Source organism: Thunnus thynnus, chromosome 14 (assembly GCF_963924715.1).
Source record: "Thunnus thynnus chromosome 14, fThuThy2.1, whole genome shotgun sequence".
NCBI lineage: Eukaryota > Metazoa > Chordata > Actinopteri > Scombriformes > Scombridae > Thunnus > Thunnus thynnus.
In genome coordinates, this window is record NC_089530.1 from 15,080,465 (window position 1) to 15,094,383 (window position 13,919).

The window sequence follows — 13,919 nt, forward strand, 5'->3', positions numbered from 1 at the left end:
CAAGCAATACATCTGTCACTAAATTGAATAAGAAATCTCTCTCTTTGTGTCTGTCTCTAACTTTTTCTTTGGAAAGATGAACAGTTTCAAGACCAATGTCATGCCTTCAACAATGGTTCACTGTGCAAACCTTGTGAAATGTTCAGACAGAATATATAGCCTACAGTACAGACATTAGACACATTGCGGTACTGTTCTTTTTTCCATCTGAACACAACCTCTCTCATAGCCCTGCTCTGTGCCTCCTCTGTAGCTCTGTCCTGCAGCTCTCTAATAGTGGATTAGTTTGGGCTTGTAAGTGCTGTAAAGCTCTGGGAATGAACATCGATCTTGCAGTTTAATGAGAAATAACATGGGACAGACCCCTGCACCGTCTCTCCCTCTCTCTCCTCATCTCTTTTAACAAACAGACGCACATACACACACACAGACACACACACACTCTCTCTTCTTCACACCAAAGCGCCTGACAATCAGAAAAAACTACAAACCCCTTTGTCATGCAGCCACGTCAGATGGAATCAGCGTTAAAAGGTGTTGCATTTTACTGGGTAAATTGGCCGAAGGCAACAGTGCATGTTATGTTAGGAGGAATGACTTAACTGTCTAGGCAAAGAGGGAATGAATAGTCACACAAAGTTACACACACACACACACACACACGCACACGGGCACATCCTTCCCTCTTTCACCAGACCAATGCTGGCACTATACGTCCTCAGGCCTGCCTTAGCTGGTGGTTTGATAAATTGGCCCTTTCACCTTTCATCTCATCGATGTACATTGTGTCAGTGGGTTCGTGTGTATTCAGTTCTGCGAGTGCATGCTTGTGTGTGTGTGTGTGTCTGTGTGTGTGTGCGTCTGCCTGGGTACATTGTCTGAGCTGTGAAGTGTTTGGCTTCCTCACTGAGGGCTGCTGTCACAGCCTCTGAAAGCGTGTAATAGGCGCCCATTCTCCCGGAATGAATACACATCCATACACTAGTGAGAAAATGTGGCATTTCAAAAGAAAAATAATCGAACAGAAATACTATAAAAAAGGGGCGTAGCAATGTCATTCTTTTCAGCTAAGCACTAAATTTGGTGCATATGATTGCTTTGGGAAGTGTTTGCGGTCCACAGTGAATTAATGCCATTTTTGATAGATCAAGGGTGGTTATTATTGGCTGTGCAAAGCATTTTGGCACTAAACATGGGGTTTTCTGGGAGCTGGACTGTGATTCATAGCTGTGTAATGTGGTCTTGGTTTGACTGGGATTCAAAGGCAACTGTTTGTTTTATTCAAATTCCTTAGAAATACTTCCTCTTGATATATGTGTTCATTTGCAGCAGTTTGGTTTTGCTGTAATAATGATTTGTAGTATCTGTTTTAAGAGATATACCACAATCATCGTATATTGTAGCTTGTCTGTAGATGAGTCACTATCTTTAACACAGGTCCTCAGTATAACGTCATATCTGCGCAAAAACACCACCAACATCCAGCAGGAAGAAGAGAAAATGAAGCCATATAAGGAAACTACTGTAAAAATATCCACATAGCTTTAGCTGGGTACAATAGAGTAAGGCTGCAACTAATTATTGTTTTCGTTATTATTTATCTGTCAATTATTGTTTTTACTTTGTCAATTAATTGTTCAGTCTATAAAATGTCTAAAAATAGTGAAAAATGCCCATCGCAAGCTTGCAGAGCCCAATGTGATGTCTTCAAATCTCTTGTATTGTGTGACAGATAAAACCAGCAAACTCTCACTTTTTTTCATTTCCCGCTGAAAAATATAACTCAAGCAATTAAACAATTGTCAAACTTGTTGATAATTCATATTATGTGAATCATCTAATGAATGAATTGACTGATTGTTACAGCACTACAAGTGTCAGATACTGTAGTTTATGTAGAAATCTACACAAAGACACCAGGTATTGATTATTAATCAAACTCCCCATAAGAATATTATACCAAAAGGCTGACAACCTGTCCAGGATGCTTTCTTGCATTCAATCAAATGCACGTCGGAAAAGGCTGCAGGAACCCCCCACTACCTACGGTGCACCACATCACAAGAAGTATGGCTGATGAATAAGCATAATCACAGAGGATAGGCTACATTGCTGCAGCAGTTCTCAACCTTTTAGGCTTGCAAAACCTTTTAAAACACACATTTCATTGGTGTGAAAAGTTCAAACAGTCCAGTACATCACAAGAAAAAACAACTGTTGTAGTTAAGTTAAGCCAATGTTGTGTTGCAGAAATGTTTTATCATCTTTATTTCTGTCTTGTTAATCCTCTAGCAACGTCTCAGGTTTATCTTGCGACCCCTTGGGGGGGTCCTGACCCCAAGGTTGGAAACCACAGGCTGCCATGGGGTATAACCTGGTCAATATTTCCACCAAAGGCTACTTCAATAACAATAACAACACACAGATATCATAATAAAACCATACTATTACATAATGTCTGAGTGTGACAAAATGATTCTCACAACTGCAGCATAAAAACTTAATGATGGAAATACTACATCGATATTACAATAATTATAAGAGAGGGAATTTGGACACTGTCTCCGTCTCTCTATTCATTTTATGTAAGATGATATTCATGTGGGTGCACTGTGCGGAAACCTACTTACTCGACCAGTGCTCCCACTCACTCACTCTGCAAACCGAGCATTCTCACACACACAGACACACACACACACACACACACACACACACACATAGTGTATGATGAGCCGAGAGCGCTTTCTGTCTTTCATTCATCTCCGTGTGAAGGCTGCTCACACTTTCTTCCCGTCTTCCCCTCCTCCTTCTTCTTCTTCCCTCCCTCCCTAGCCGCTGGGATAGCTTACTTTGTTTTTGTTTTCCCTCCTGTCCGCGGTGCCTTTCGCTCGGGAGTAGTAGTGGATGATATCAACAGAGGCAGAGCTCCGTTTCTTTCCTCCGCGGTACTACGGAGAGAGGAGTCGCTAGAGGACACGCGCGTCACGACAGAGCAGCACGAGGCAGTTTTTCTTTTTCTTTTTTTTTTTTCTTCTTTTTTTTTTCTTTTTGGAGGGGGACGTTGCGACTAAATATAAAACATAAACAAAAATATCTTTACTGAAGAGCAGCGTTACCGCGGACAGGACTCCCGTTAAGTTTTGACGGATTCTACGGTACAGGTGCGTTAAAGGATCAAAGAGCCAGCTGGCGGATGGTTGTCGGGTTCAGTGAAGAGGAGTCGCTGCCTCTGCGCAAGGTGAGTGATGGACTCCGGACTAAAATACTGCTCAACAGATGAATTATTGACCGGCATTGACCTCGTCTTCATACATCTGCATCATTCTTTTATCTTTTTCAAGCGGAATAACCAAACTTTCGGGCACCTTAAATCACTCAGTAGCCTGTTTCTATGGATTTCTTGCCGGTGTTACAGCGTATTTGGTGACCCATCAGATTCTGTGACCTGCAGTGTTGGAAGAGGTACTCGGATCCTTAAGTAAAAGTATCAATACCACAATGTAAATATACTTCATTACAAGTAAAAATCCTGAATTTAAAATCCTATTTAAGTAAAAGTGTGGAAGTATTACCAGCTAAATGTACTCGATGTACTTAAGGTGGCTGCAAAATTAGTACTTTTACTTGAGTACTCTAAGTAGGATTTTAAATGCAGGATTTATACTCGTAATGAAGTATTTTACATTGTGGTGTTGAAATTTAAGTAAAGGATCTGAGTACTTCTTTCAACACTGCAGGTCACAGAATCTGATGGGTCACCAAATACGGTGTAACACCTGGAGTGTTGAGTGTCAGTGGTCTGCAGCAACATCTCCAAATTTTGTGGTATTTTTTTTAATCTAGGGGAAAAATACCATAAAGTTTGAGGCTTATGTATCGATCTATATTTTGATGCACAGCATCTACTGTTGCATGATATTAAAAAAAACGTTTCCCTCTTCAGCATACTATATTTTTTTCATGAATTAAGCAGTTTGAAGTATCTATTAGGTCTGTGTTTCTAGACTGTGTTGGGATGTTGACCATGAGGTGTGGAGCTGGTGAAGTGTCGGGCTGCAGCTATGTTTTGTCCATTAGTGTTTGATTGGTTATCCGATTAGTCATTTGATCTATAAAATGTCAAAAAAAGTAGTTAGGAATGTCTGTCCCAGGCTCCCACAGTCCAAGGTAATGTCTGTAAATATCAATGGGCTGCATTCATAAACAGCACTTTTATCCATAGAGGTTTACAATTTGTTTCTCATTCACACACACACACACACTGATGGTGGCAAGCTACCATGCAACGTACTGTCAAGACCACTGGAAGCAATTTGGGGTTCTGTTTATTGCTCAAGGACACTTTGACATGTGGATAGGAGGAGTTGGGGATCGAACCACCAACCTTTTGATTATGTCTCATTTTATCCAACCAACGGCCCAAAAACCTGAAGATAATCAGTTATTACAATGATACAAACACAGAGAAAATCATAAAATCCTGACATCAGAGAAACCTGAACCAGGGAGTAGTCGAGAGCTTCTGCTTGATAAATGACTTTAAATGATCGCCTGATTATTAACATCATTTCAGATACATTTTCTGGCAAACAATTAAAGGATTAATTGACTAATCATTTCGGCCCTACTGTTATTCTCATGAATTTAGAGCAAGTTGAACTTACTGGCAAGTCTCTACAGTTTGAATTAGATTCTGGGACTTTTATTGCATAGAAAATCCAAGCCCTGCCCTTTCAATAATGACTTTCTGTGAAATCGGAAAATGAGATGCACATCAGATAAAATATGGATTAGTTCTGGTACTCACTGCATCTAGTTTCACTGGCTCTGATCCATCTCGTTGGAAGCCATCTCATTGCAAGTATTTGTCACTTTGGGAAGAATGTCCAGTCGGCCTCGTACTGGGTGTCTGCGACAGGATGATGCCAGCTTAGGGCTTTTTCAAAGCACCCGCCTGCCTATCGCCAGGCTATCCCTAAATATCTAGGTATAAATATATAGTCCACTCACTACTGTCTGTACTTTCCACTGAGTTGCACTGGGTCTATTTTTCCACATGTAGCCCAACTGCCTGTGCTGAGCGGAGGCCTCGTGCTCTGTTTACATACCGTTATTGATCACAAGTCAGCACAAGAGATCTTCAGTTCTGGGCTGTGATCGATTCTGCCTGCACTGACTTCTACTGTACTTCAGGTCACTGCAGCAGACAGGGCGGCAGGGTGTCTCAGAGCCAGAACAGAATAGAATAAACATTAAATGCACCTTATACACTTATTACAGCTGGGGGGCTAGAGATATTAGGACTGCAACTTTTTCACTATACATTAATCTGCCAAATACGTTGTTGATGTTTGGTCTATGAAATGTCAGAAAGTAGTGAAAAATGCCCATCACAACTCTTTAAAATGTTTATTTTGTCAGAACAAAAAGTTCTAAACCCAAACAAATGAATTTTACTATCATGTAAGGCAATGCAAATCAGCAAATGTTGAGCATTTTTCCTTAAAAAAAATCTGAAAACAATGAATCAAAACGGTTGACAAATGAACTTCTGTAGATCAACTGGTTGTTAAATCAACTTGTCATTTCAGCTCTACACCATATTCAATTTAGTTACAGCTAAAGAAAGTGTTTTTTTATGTTTTACTATTATGTCCTGATTAAGTTTTGTAGTGTATGTGGTAACACTGTAAAGATGATGTAATAGCGACAGAACTGTATGTAGAGCTGCAATGATTAGTCGATTAATTGATGTAGTTGATTGACAGAAAATGAATCTGCAGCAAAAATAGCCAAACTTTCAGTGCTTCCAGGTTCTCTAATGTGAGAACTTTACTTTATATTATAGTAAATTGAACATTTTTAGGTTTTTGGACTGTTGGTCGAACAAAACAGGACATCTGAAGATGTAACCTGGGACTGTCATAAATTGGGATGGGAATTTTTAATCACTGTTTTCGTAGTGTTTTGTTGAACAAGCACTTCATCAATCAATGAGGACACTAATTGGCGGAATAATTTGAAATAAAACTAATTGTTGGTTGCAAACTCTCTCGTATTTATGCCAACTCCCACGTACTGCACTGTAGAGCAACTTAACAGGTAATTTGTGAAAATTTTAAGATTTGCAAAAATTAAAAAAAGATGTTGCGAGCTCTGAGCCTCTTTTGCTCTCCTCTGTCTCTGTCTGTGTCTCTCATGAGGTGCTGAACTATGGGGGAGAATCTGATTAACCGACTGGCATAATTTACCCAGTCCTAAAGGAATAAAACGGGGAAGCAATGTTGTTCTTGAAAAGTGCCTGCTTTCCTTTTGTACATACAAATAAAGCGTATACACACATGCAAAGAATAACACACACACACACACACACACACACACACACACACAGTCCGAGAGCAATAATTGATGCAGTGATGCTCTTGAAAAGTGGCTGCTGCTTCCTCGCTTTCCTCTTTTCTTAATAGGACAAGGATTGATTGAGCGAGTGCATATACGCGTGTGCGCGCTCACATTTCTGTTCACAGGCATGTGATTGCTCTAGTTTCTATAAGATTGATAGAGCATTGTGTGTAGGTGTGTGCCTTTGTGTGTGTGTGTGTGTGTGTGTATGTTTTCCTCAAGGGCTGCTCCATAGCAACAGGCAGCACATCTTCTTCAAATATCTCTTTCTCGCACACCGTATGCAGTGACCTTTCTGCTGACTGCGTGCATGCGAGTCTTTGCATGTGTGTGCGTGTGTGTGTGTGTTTGTGTGCGTGTGTGTGTGTACGCGTGCATCAGTGTGTGGGCCATTTGACCTTTCTTTAGTGTACATTCATTAATAGCTGCATAATAACTAATATGGAACCGCCCGCTGTGCCTGTCTACACGATCAGGATATTGAGTGTGTCTGTCTCATAGCAGCATCAGTGCCATGCCAACCTTTTTCCAAAAAGCTTTTTGTGCTTCTTTTTCTCTCAAACAAAGCAGATATCAGCACAATAGCGTAGTATTGATAATAATTTGGTATGCTTTGAACAAGTGGCAGTTTATCATTTTTAGCCCATTTCACGTATCTCTCAGCGGGAGCAAGAGAGACATCTTTAATATATATCTTGACACGGTTGTCATGTTATGTTAATATCAGTGTTAGACTAATAACTGGTTTCATATCCAGGCATAGGAGACAGAGCTCTTTAGAAATCAATTTTCTTTTGCTCCATCACCAGGCTCGGAAACTGGCCCGGTGCCAGATAGGGAGGGCATGATTGAAGGAGAGAGGGGATATTGTGGGTACATTAGTGAATGAGAGGCGAAAATCTGCTCATCAGATGTAGGATTCACCTTACTCCACCTTTGAATTTGTCTAAACGGGTGACTCACCTTCACAAAACTTCTCAGGCAATCTCACAAACACTCTTGTACCAAGGAGTAGATGCAGGATGAAGAAGCACTTGATCGTAGCTTCCTAGGTGCTGCAAGGTCATGCCCTATTTAGTTCATGCCAGTGTGTGTGTGTGTGTGTGTGTGTGATGCACTATCACAGCATGCAGTCTAAGCTCATACATATCAATAGCATATTCCCTTTCTGTGCATGTGTTTTAGGTCAGAATTTACACAGTACATGAACGCAGCACGGTATGTTGTCGCATGCTGTCTTTGTAAATGGAAGCAGTGTGTGCATGTGGTTACTATATGACTTGCTGCTCTATTGTAAAAATCTGTGCTGTGCAGTTTGTGTACAGGCTGTTGGCCTCTCTGGCTTTTCTTGAGAATATTTCTGGAGGAGAGAATACACAAACACAGCCCTCTCATATTCAATTCCCTTATCAAATTCATGCTCGTATTTAGAAAAATATTCATGTTTTGAATCGAATGGCGAAGGAAGCGGAAGGGAGCTTACGTGACTGAAACAGGCAGCGGTTTGTACGAGTTGTTTCATTCCAAAGTGGGGTTTTTTGTGTTGTTTTTATTTGATCTTGATTGATTTACTTAAAATAGTTCAAAGATTTAGCACCACCTTTCTTTTCGGGCTATGTTCAACATGGACCTTACAGTGTTTCCTTTGTGTGATCATGACAGTTGATTGCCATGATCAGTGCCATTGATTGCTTCTCTGTTTTTGTAGCTCCAGTTTGCTGGAAACAGTATTCTCCAACACACACTCAAGGGCCAAAAAACAAGCTCAGTTTAACCTTAAAGCCAAAATCAAACCCTTCACTGTTATGACACTACTGTTAGAGAACACAGCTATCAGCAAACTGAATAAACAAACATCTCCACAGTGTGAAAGGTAAGCGCAATTAGTTGTCATCACAGCAGTCAGTCCTTTAACACTAGTTGCTTTGCATTAAATCTGACCTTGAATTATTCAATCCCAGTTACACAGCAGGTTATGCAGCATGTATGCAGCTGCAATCAATCAAGGGTGTATTTGTGAGCTTTCGACACTGTAAAATATTTCATACACACACATACCTGCAGGCAGGCACATGCCTCCATGCCAGGTGCATTAATAAGCTCCCTGTCACCTCGGGCTTATTGTGGGGATCCCTGCAGGTAAACCAACTCACACTTAGCTAAGCAAACACACTGTACATACACAATGACAGACTGACACTCTGTAACGCACATACATAAAATTGGAGATCTGTGATTGACAGTTGATACTACAAGGACGCTTGTGTACACGTCCCCTAAAGACGGAAATGTATCATTAACTCTCAGCCGTATTGTACCGAAACTATTTATATACCTGCTTTGTAGTCAAACCAGCAGACTTACAGCAAGTGGGAGGTATTCAAATGAATTACGCTGTGTGATATTCTAATTGGTCGAGCCTTTTGTGCCACCGAACAAGGAGCTTATTTTTCTAATTAGTAAGGGAGAAATTGTCATAATGCAAATTAGCTGTTTGCAGTCATATCAATTCAATAATGGAGACAAAGAGAAAGAGAGAGAGAGAGAGAGAGGGGAGAGAGAGGATTCCGAGATATGGAGACAGGAAAGTCATTACAAAGCATTATTTGGCTCGTCACCTCAGTTGTTCTGCTTATTGCAATTTAATGCCTGATTTCTTCCTTATACTTTTTTTATTTTTCTTTCCAATACCTTTTAAATTTATTATTTATATGTCTCACTCAAAGCTCGAAGCTCGTTCTCAAAGGTAATGTGTGTCTGTTGTGTTGACTTGCATGGCGCCTCATGGGAAATCTCCCCATTGGTACGATACATACGCTACTTGGGAAAAGAATTTTGCTAATGTGAGTTTTTTGTTTGGGTTGAGGAAAACACATTCATGAAAATATTGAATTATAAGTGTATTCTCAGGTGCTCTGATCCTCGTTTCACTCGTCGCCAACCGAAGAGTGTCTGTGTGTTTGTGTCTGTGAGTGTCTGTCTAATATTGAGGCGACAAAAACAGAGACTGAGACATTGAATGTGGGTGTTCGGTGCAGAAAAACCAGGACATTGCTTAGTCTGTTATTGTCCTACAGCTTTCAAGGGGAAAACATGAAGATGGAAGGGAAAGGAAAGTCACATAAAACAGGATAAGAACAACTGAAGAAAAAGTGCCAAAGTAAAAGTTGCAAATGGAACTGATAGACCCCAACAGTTTTGTTGCCATCCCCATATGTTACAGTAACATAACAGCCCTCCGTTGAAACTTCAGCCTGCCTTTTGTCTCCCCCCATTAACTCAGTTTGCCTAAAGTCTGTTACTGAACACACGCAGACACACACACACACCCATATACACACAGGGAGGCAGAGATGTGCTCGATTAAACTGGGAAACCTAACTTTGCCTGTGAAAATAGTCTTCGTTCACCCTCTAATGAATCGATATTGTGGCCTAAAGCGATAGATCTGCTATTAATACCATTAACAACTAATGGCCCGGGGAGAGAGATGCATTCGATCTCATTTATGCTCAGATGGGCAGCGAATGTTTTTTGGACTCTATAAACTCAACAAAGTACCACAAAGAACTCTTCTTGTATCTCTACCATTTGTAACAAAGGATTTCAACATTGCTATATTATTTCATTATAATATGTTATGAATATGACTGGAATGGATCAGAGGAAGTGGTATGTACACTATTTTGGGCTGAGTAAAAGGTTTTGATAGTAGTTTCAATATAATACGTGAGTTTAAATACGAAAACAATATGTTTTATTCCTTACTTTTGAGAACAAACAACTTTTTCATTCAAAAAATGAAGGTGCGTCAAATGTCGTTGTCTAAATAAGCAGCCATACAAGAACGTTGTCTAAAATTGGCAAAATTATGACTGACAGAATAACTACATTTTAGGCCAAAAAGCAGCATTTTAACGCCCTCTTATGTTGTTTTAAGTGTTGCACCTCTGACCACACCCAGCATCAATGATGTCAGGATGTACTGACCACATCCTGGAGTACATCATTGCAGCAAGGTGAGAAGTTAAACCACCTAAGGGTCGGTGTACGTACATTTCAAGAGTTACTGGTCGTTTTAATTGTTCATCTTGTCCGTACTGATCATTAAGAGATGCATTCCTTCACACAATTCCAATGAAAGAGATGGGAAACCGAATCCACTGTCGTCATTTTGTGCAAAAAAACACATGCAAGTTCAACTGAAGGTAATATGAGGCTTCAGCAGTCTGAGACAAATCAAATGGGTATCTTCCAAAGTTAAAATCTTTTAAGTACAAAATTCCCTCTTTGTTTCATGATCCCTCTGCCACAGCTCAGCAAGGAAACACTGTCTGTGGAAACAAAAAGGGGGAATTTACAAAAAAAGTAACTTTGGAAACTAACTAACTTTAGCTGCAGCTAAATTTTGGAATACATTTTTACAGAATAATAACTGGATTTTATCCCCCATCACTTACATCGGGGGCATCTTCACCACCAGTATAGAGATGAGGAATCATTACAGCGACTAATACAGTAACTCTTTCAATGCACATACTGTATGAGCATATACACACCTCACATATTATGAATAATGTGAATAAGTATTCCTCAGTTGAATGGATGTGTCTAACTTCAAATTGCATTGCAATTTATTCCAGTAGTAAGGTGCATAATACAGTAGCTTATCTGCTGTTCTTTTCTCAACAGTAGATAAGTCTAGCCTCATGAATAATCCCTGCCCTCAAGGCCATAATTCCACCACTGGGAGAGAAAAGAGACGGAAGAGACGAGAGGGAAACAGAGACAGAGATGGAGAGCATCGTCTGACTGCTGCATTGTATGTCCTACTGTTTTTGCCTGTCAATATCTAGATGCTTCATACATACTGTAACTCAGAGAGGAGCATATCTCAAAGATAGAATTTGGGTCACAACAAACAGTGAGAAATGGGAGAGAAGGAGTCATAAAAACACACACACACACACACACACACTGACTCAGGGGGAGGAGTGTGCGACGTGACCTTGGCATTAAGTGTGCATTATTCTGTGCCTGAGACCATACTGTGTGTCTTCCTATAGATTTCCCCCTCTTCGTATGATGAAATGAACGCTGGTGAGCTGACAGGAACCATGATCTCATATTTGTGTCACTCATTTTGGATGATTTAGCTTTTAGCGTCTAGTTTTATACTGCACAGAGAGACTTGTGTGTTTGTACCCTGGCCGTATTTGAGTTTGTGTATCTTCAGTATTTAGCACAAATAGTACAAAGGAAGCTCCTGCAGTGCAAACAGAATGAATGTGAATTTGGAGTCAGACTCAGCCTCCGATTCCTTTGAAGACTTTATTCCCTCAGTCTAGTACCTTTGATTGCTACTGTACAAAGGGGAGGGTTGTTAATCTTGGAGCGAGTGCAAGTGGGGGAAGACCGTGTTCGGAAAGATTACATTACCAAGAGCGAAACAGAGAAAAAAAACTTGTAATGTGAAACATCAAAGTGACACGGCAGAGTGCCTTTGCGATACGAGGTTCCATAATATTAACCCTGCAACCCTTTCTCTTGTTATTCCCACTAGTGACTCATTAGACAGGTCATTGGCTCAAAGGCTGGTGTCAATATTTCATTGTCTGTATGCATAATTTGATAGTTAAATCAGGGGAGCACTTCATTTCAGATGAGATAGGAAATATAGGATAGTGCAAAGAGATAGGGCGGGGGGGACAAAAAGTCCAGTTCACAGCAGTTACCCTCCTGATGGAGCAGAAAGGGATAGATTGAGGAGGGAGGAGAGGAAGGAAGGAACTTAAAAGGAGCCCCGCTGCAGCAACCACCTGCTGTTCTCTCTCTCTCTTTATCCATATGTCTCTATCTCTTGTCCTATACAAGTGTGTTAGACATTTCCGTCTTTATGCACTTGTTCTGCAGTATGCATTTTACCAATGAAGAGGTGTTTTCAGGCCATGAGAGACCTGAGAATGTATTTGTAATAACACTAGTGTCTGTCAATACAATAGGGCTCTCATTTAGTACACAGCTATCTAGTGAAAAGTAATATTACAAACTAATTAACATTCTAAGCCCAGGCAACGGAAAACAGCCTAAGTGGTTATTAGAAAAGTACAAAAGCCACAACCAATTCAGTGCCAGCATTTTAATGAATAGTGGGCCAGAGGCTGAGATTTCAGGGAGGGCATAGAATTCACATCTATGTTAAATACTTGATGTGGTCTTAAAAGAGAATCCCCTTAAGGTTCATTCTGTCTTCAGATGGCTTCGATTTTTCATGCACTCGCTAAGACTCGTCTAGTTTTTGAAATCCTACGTCTGCTTGAGTTTGTACAGTGTATATTTTCACACTGAGAACTCAGTTTCAAGTCCCCGTCTACTTAAAAATGTGTTTTGCTTATTGTTCCTTTAGTTGGATGTTTGAGCTTCACTGTGCAGAATGGTGTATGTGCATAGTTTGACACTGTTTTTATGTTCATCTGCTGAAAGGAAAAGCCTCTCTGTGCTCATCAAGTTTAAGTCGTGTACCCAGGAGCTTGATTTGGGACATCACAACTAGTTTGGAAGCGAATCATGGTCCAGAATGCAACTGACAGAAGTGTGATGTGGAAACTTGAAGCCTCCAGTGCACAAATACTGAGAATGGACTTTACAGTGAAGTAGGAGACATCTTTTGCCCAGCAGTTAAACTTTTTAAAGTTACTACAAGTAACTTTCATTGTGTGTTGATTTTAGCAGCCCCTGTGGACAAAAGCGGTAGTGTTTTCCCAGAGCAAAGACTGCATTTCCCATGAGCACTGCCGCCTCGTGTCGTAAAGCCATTTTTCTTTTTTAAACACAGCTGTTTGCAGGATGCATAGCGATGAGGTGATATATCTATTTGTGGCGATGTAAGATTAATAATTGTAATATGACGATGGTGAAACAAAGTAAAGTTTGTTTTAGTACCGTTCATGCACCCAGGTTACATGTAACGCTGCATTCACCACCAAATCCGGCAATGCAGCACCTTCCCAAAGGGTTGTGCGGAGGTGTGGGCGTATTTATTTGTGCTTTAGAACGTAACCGCTGTGAAACAATCAGAAAATAATGTTATATTTCTCAGATTCACTCCTTTGTTCTCGCTTCACCGCCGCTCACTCGCTCTCTCCATTCACTCTCTCTCTGGCTCTCACTAGTGTTCTCAGCTCTCTCTCTCTTTTTCTCTTATCTTTTTAAAAATTAGTCGGGAAGCCGACAACAAATTGGTAACTTTACTTTTAACGTTATCAAACAAAGAGAAATGTCCTCCCCTTGTCCTAGTAAGGTCTTTGTACTTCCTCATGCTACAATGCTACATGTAATGCAAACAGGCTCTTCTCATCGGCGTGCCGTAAATTGTTTCATCTGATTTCGCAGGGAACCCGACCCAGCGGCGGGCATTTAGAATAGCAATATAGAAATAGCCAATCTTCTCGCTGATGGTCTCGTTTGCTTATGTAGGTCATATAGATGCATCAGAGGCATCATGAGACTGTTTGATA

The 13,919-nt window shown here is 40.5% G+C and overlaps 1 protein-coding gene across 2 annotated transcripts in view; it reads left to right on the top strand.

The window, feature by feature from the left end:
* The first annotated feature begins 2,493 nt into the window (after nucleotides 1-2,493).
* zgc:171482 (zinc finger protein) overlaps nucleotides 2,494-13,919 on the top strand; it is a 60,521-nt gene continuing 49,095 nt past the window's right edge. Inside the window, exon 1 of one of the 2 annotated variants that reach the window (XM_067610101.1) lies at nucleotides 2,494-3,238. In XM_067610101.1, the coding sequence (XP_067466202.1) occupies nucleotides 3,194-3,238 (45 nt within the window). In that variant the 5' untranslated portion in view covers nucleotides 2,494-3,193. Of the gene's footprint in view, nucleotides 3,239-11,095; nucleotides 11,225-13,919 lie in introns of those variants that run through there. The other variant, XM_067610102.1, reaches the window with a different exon arrangement.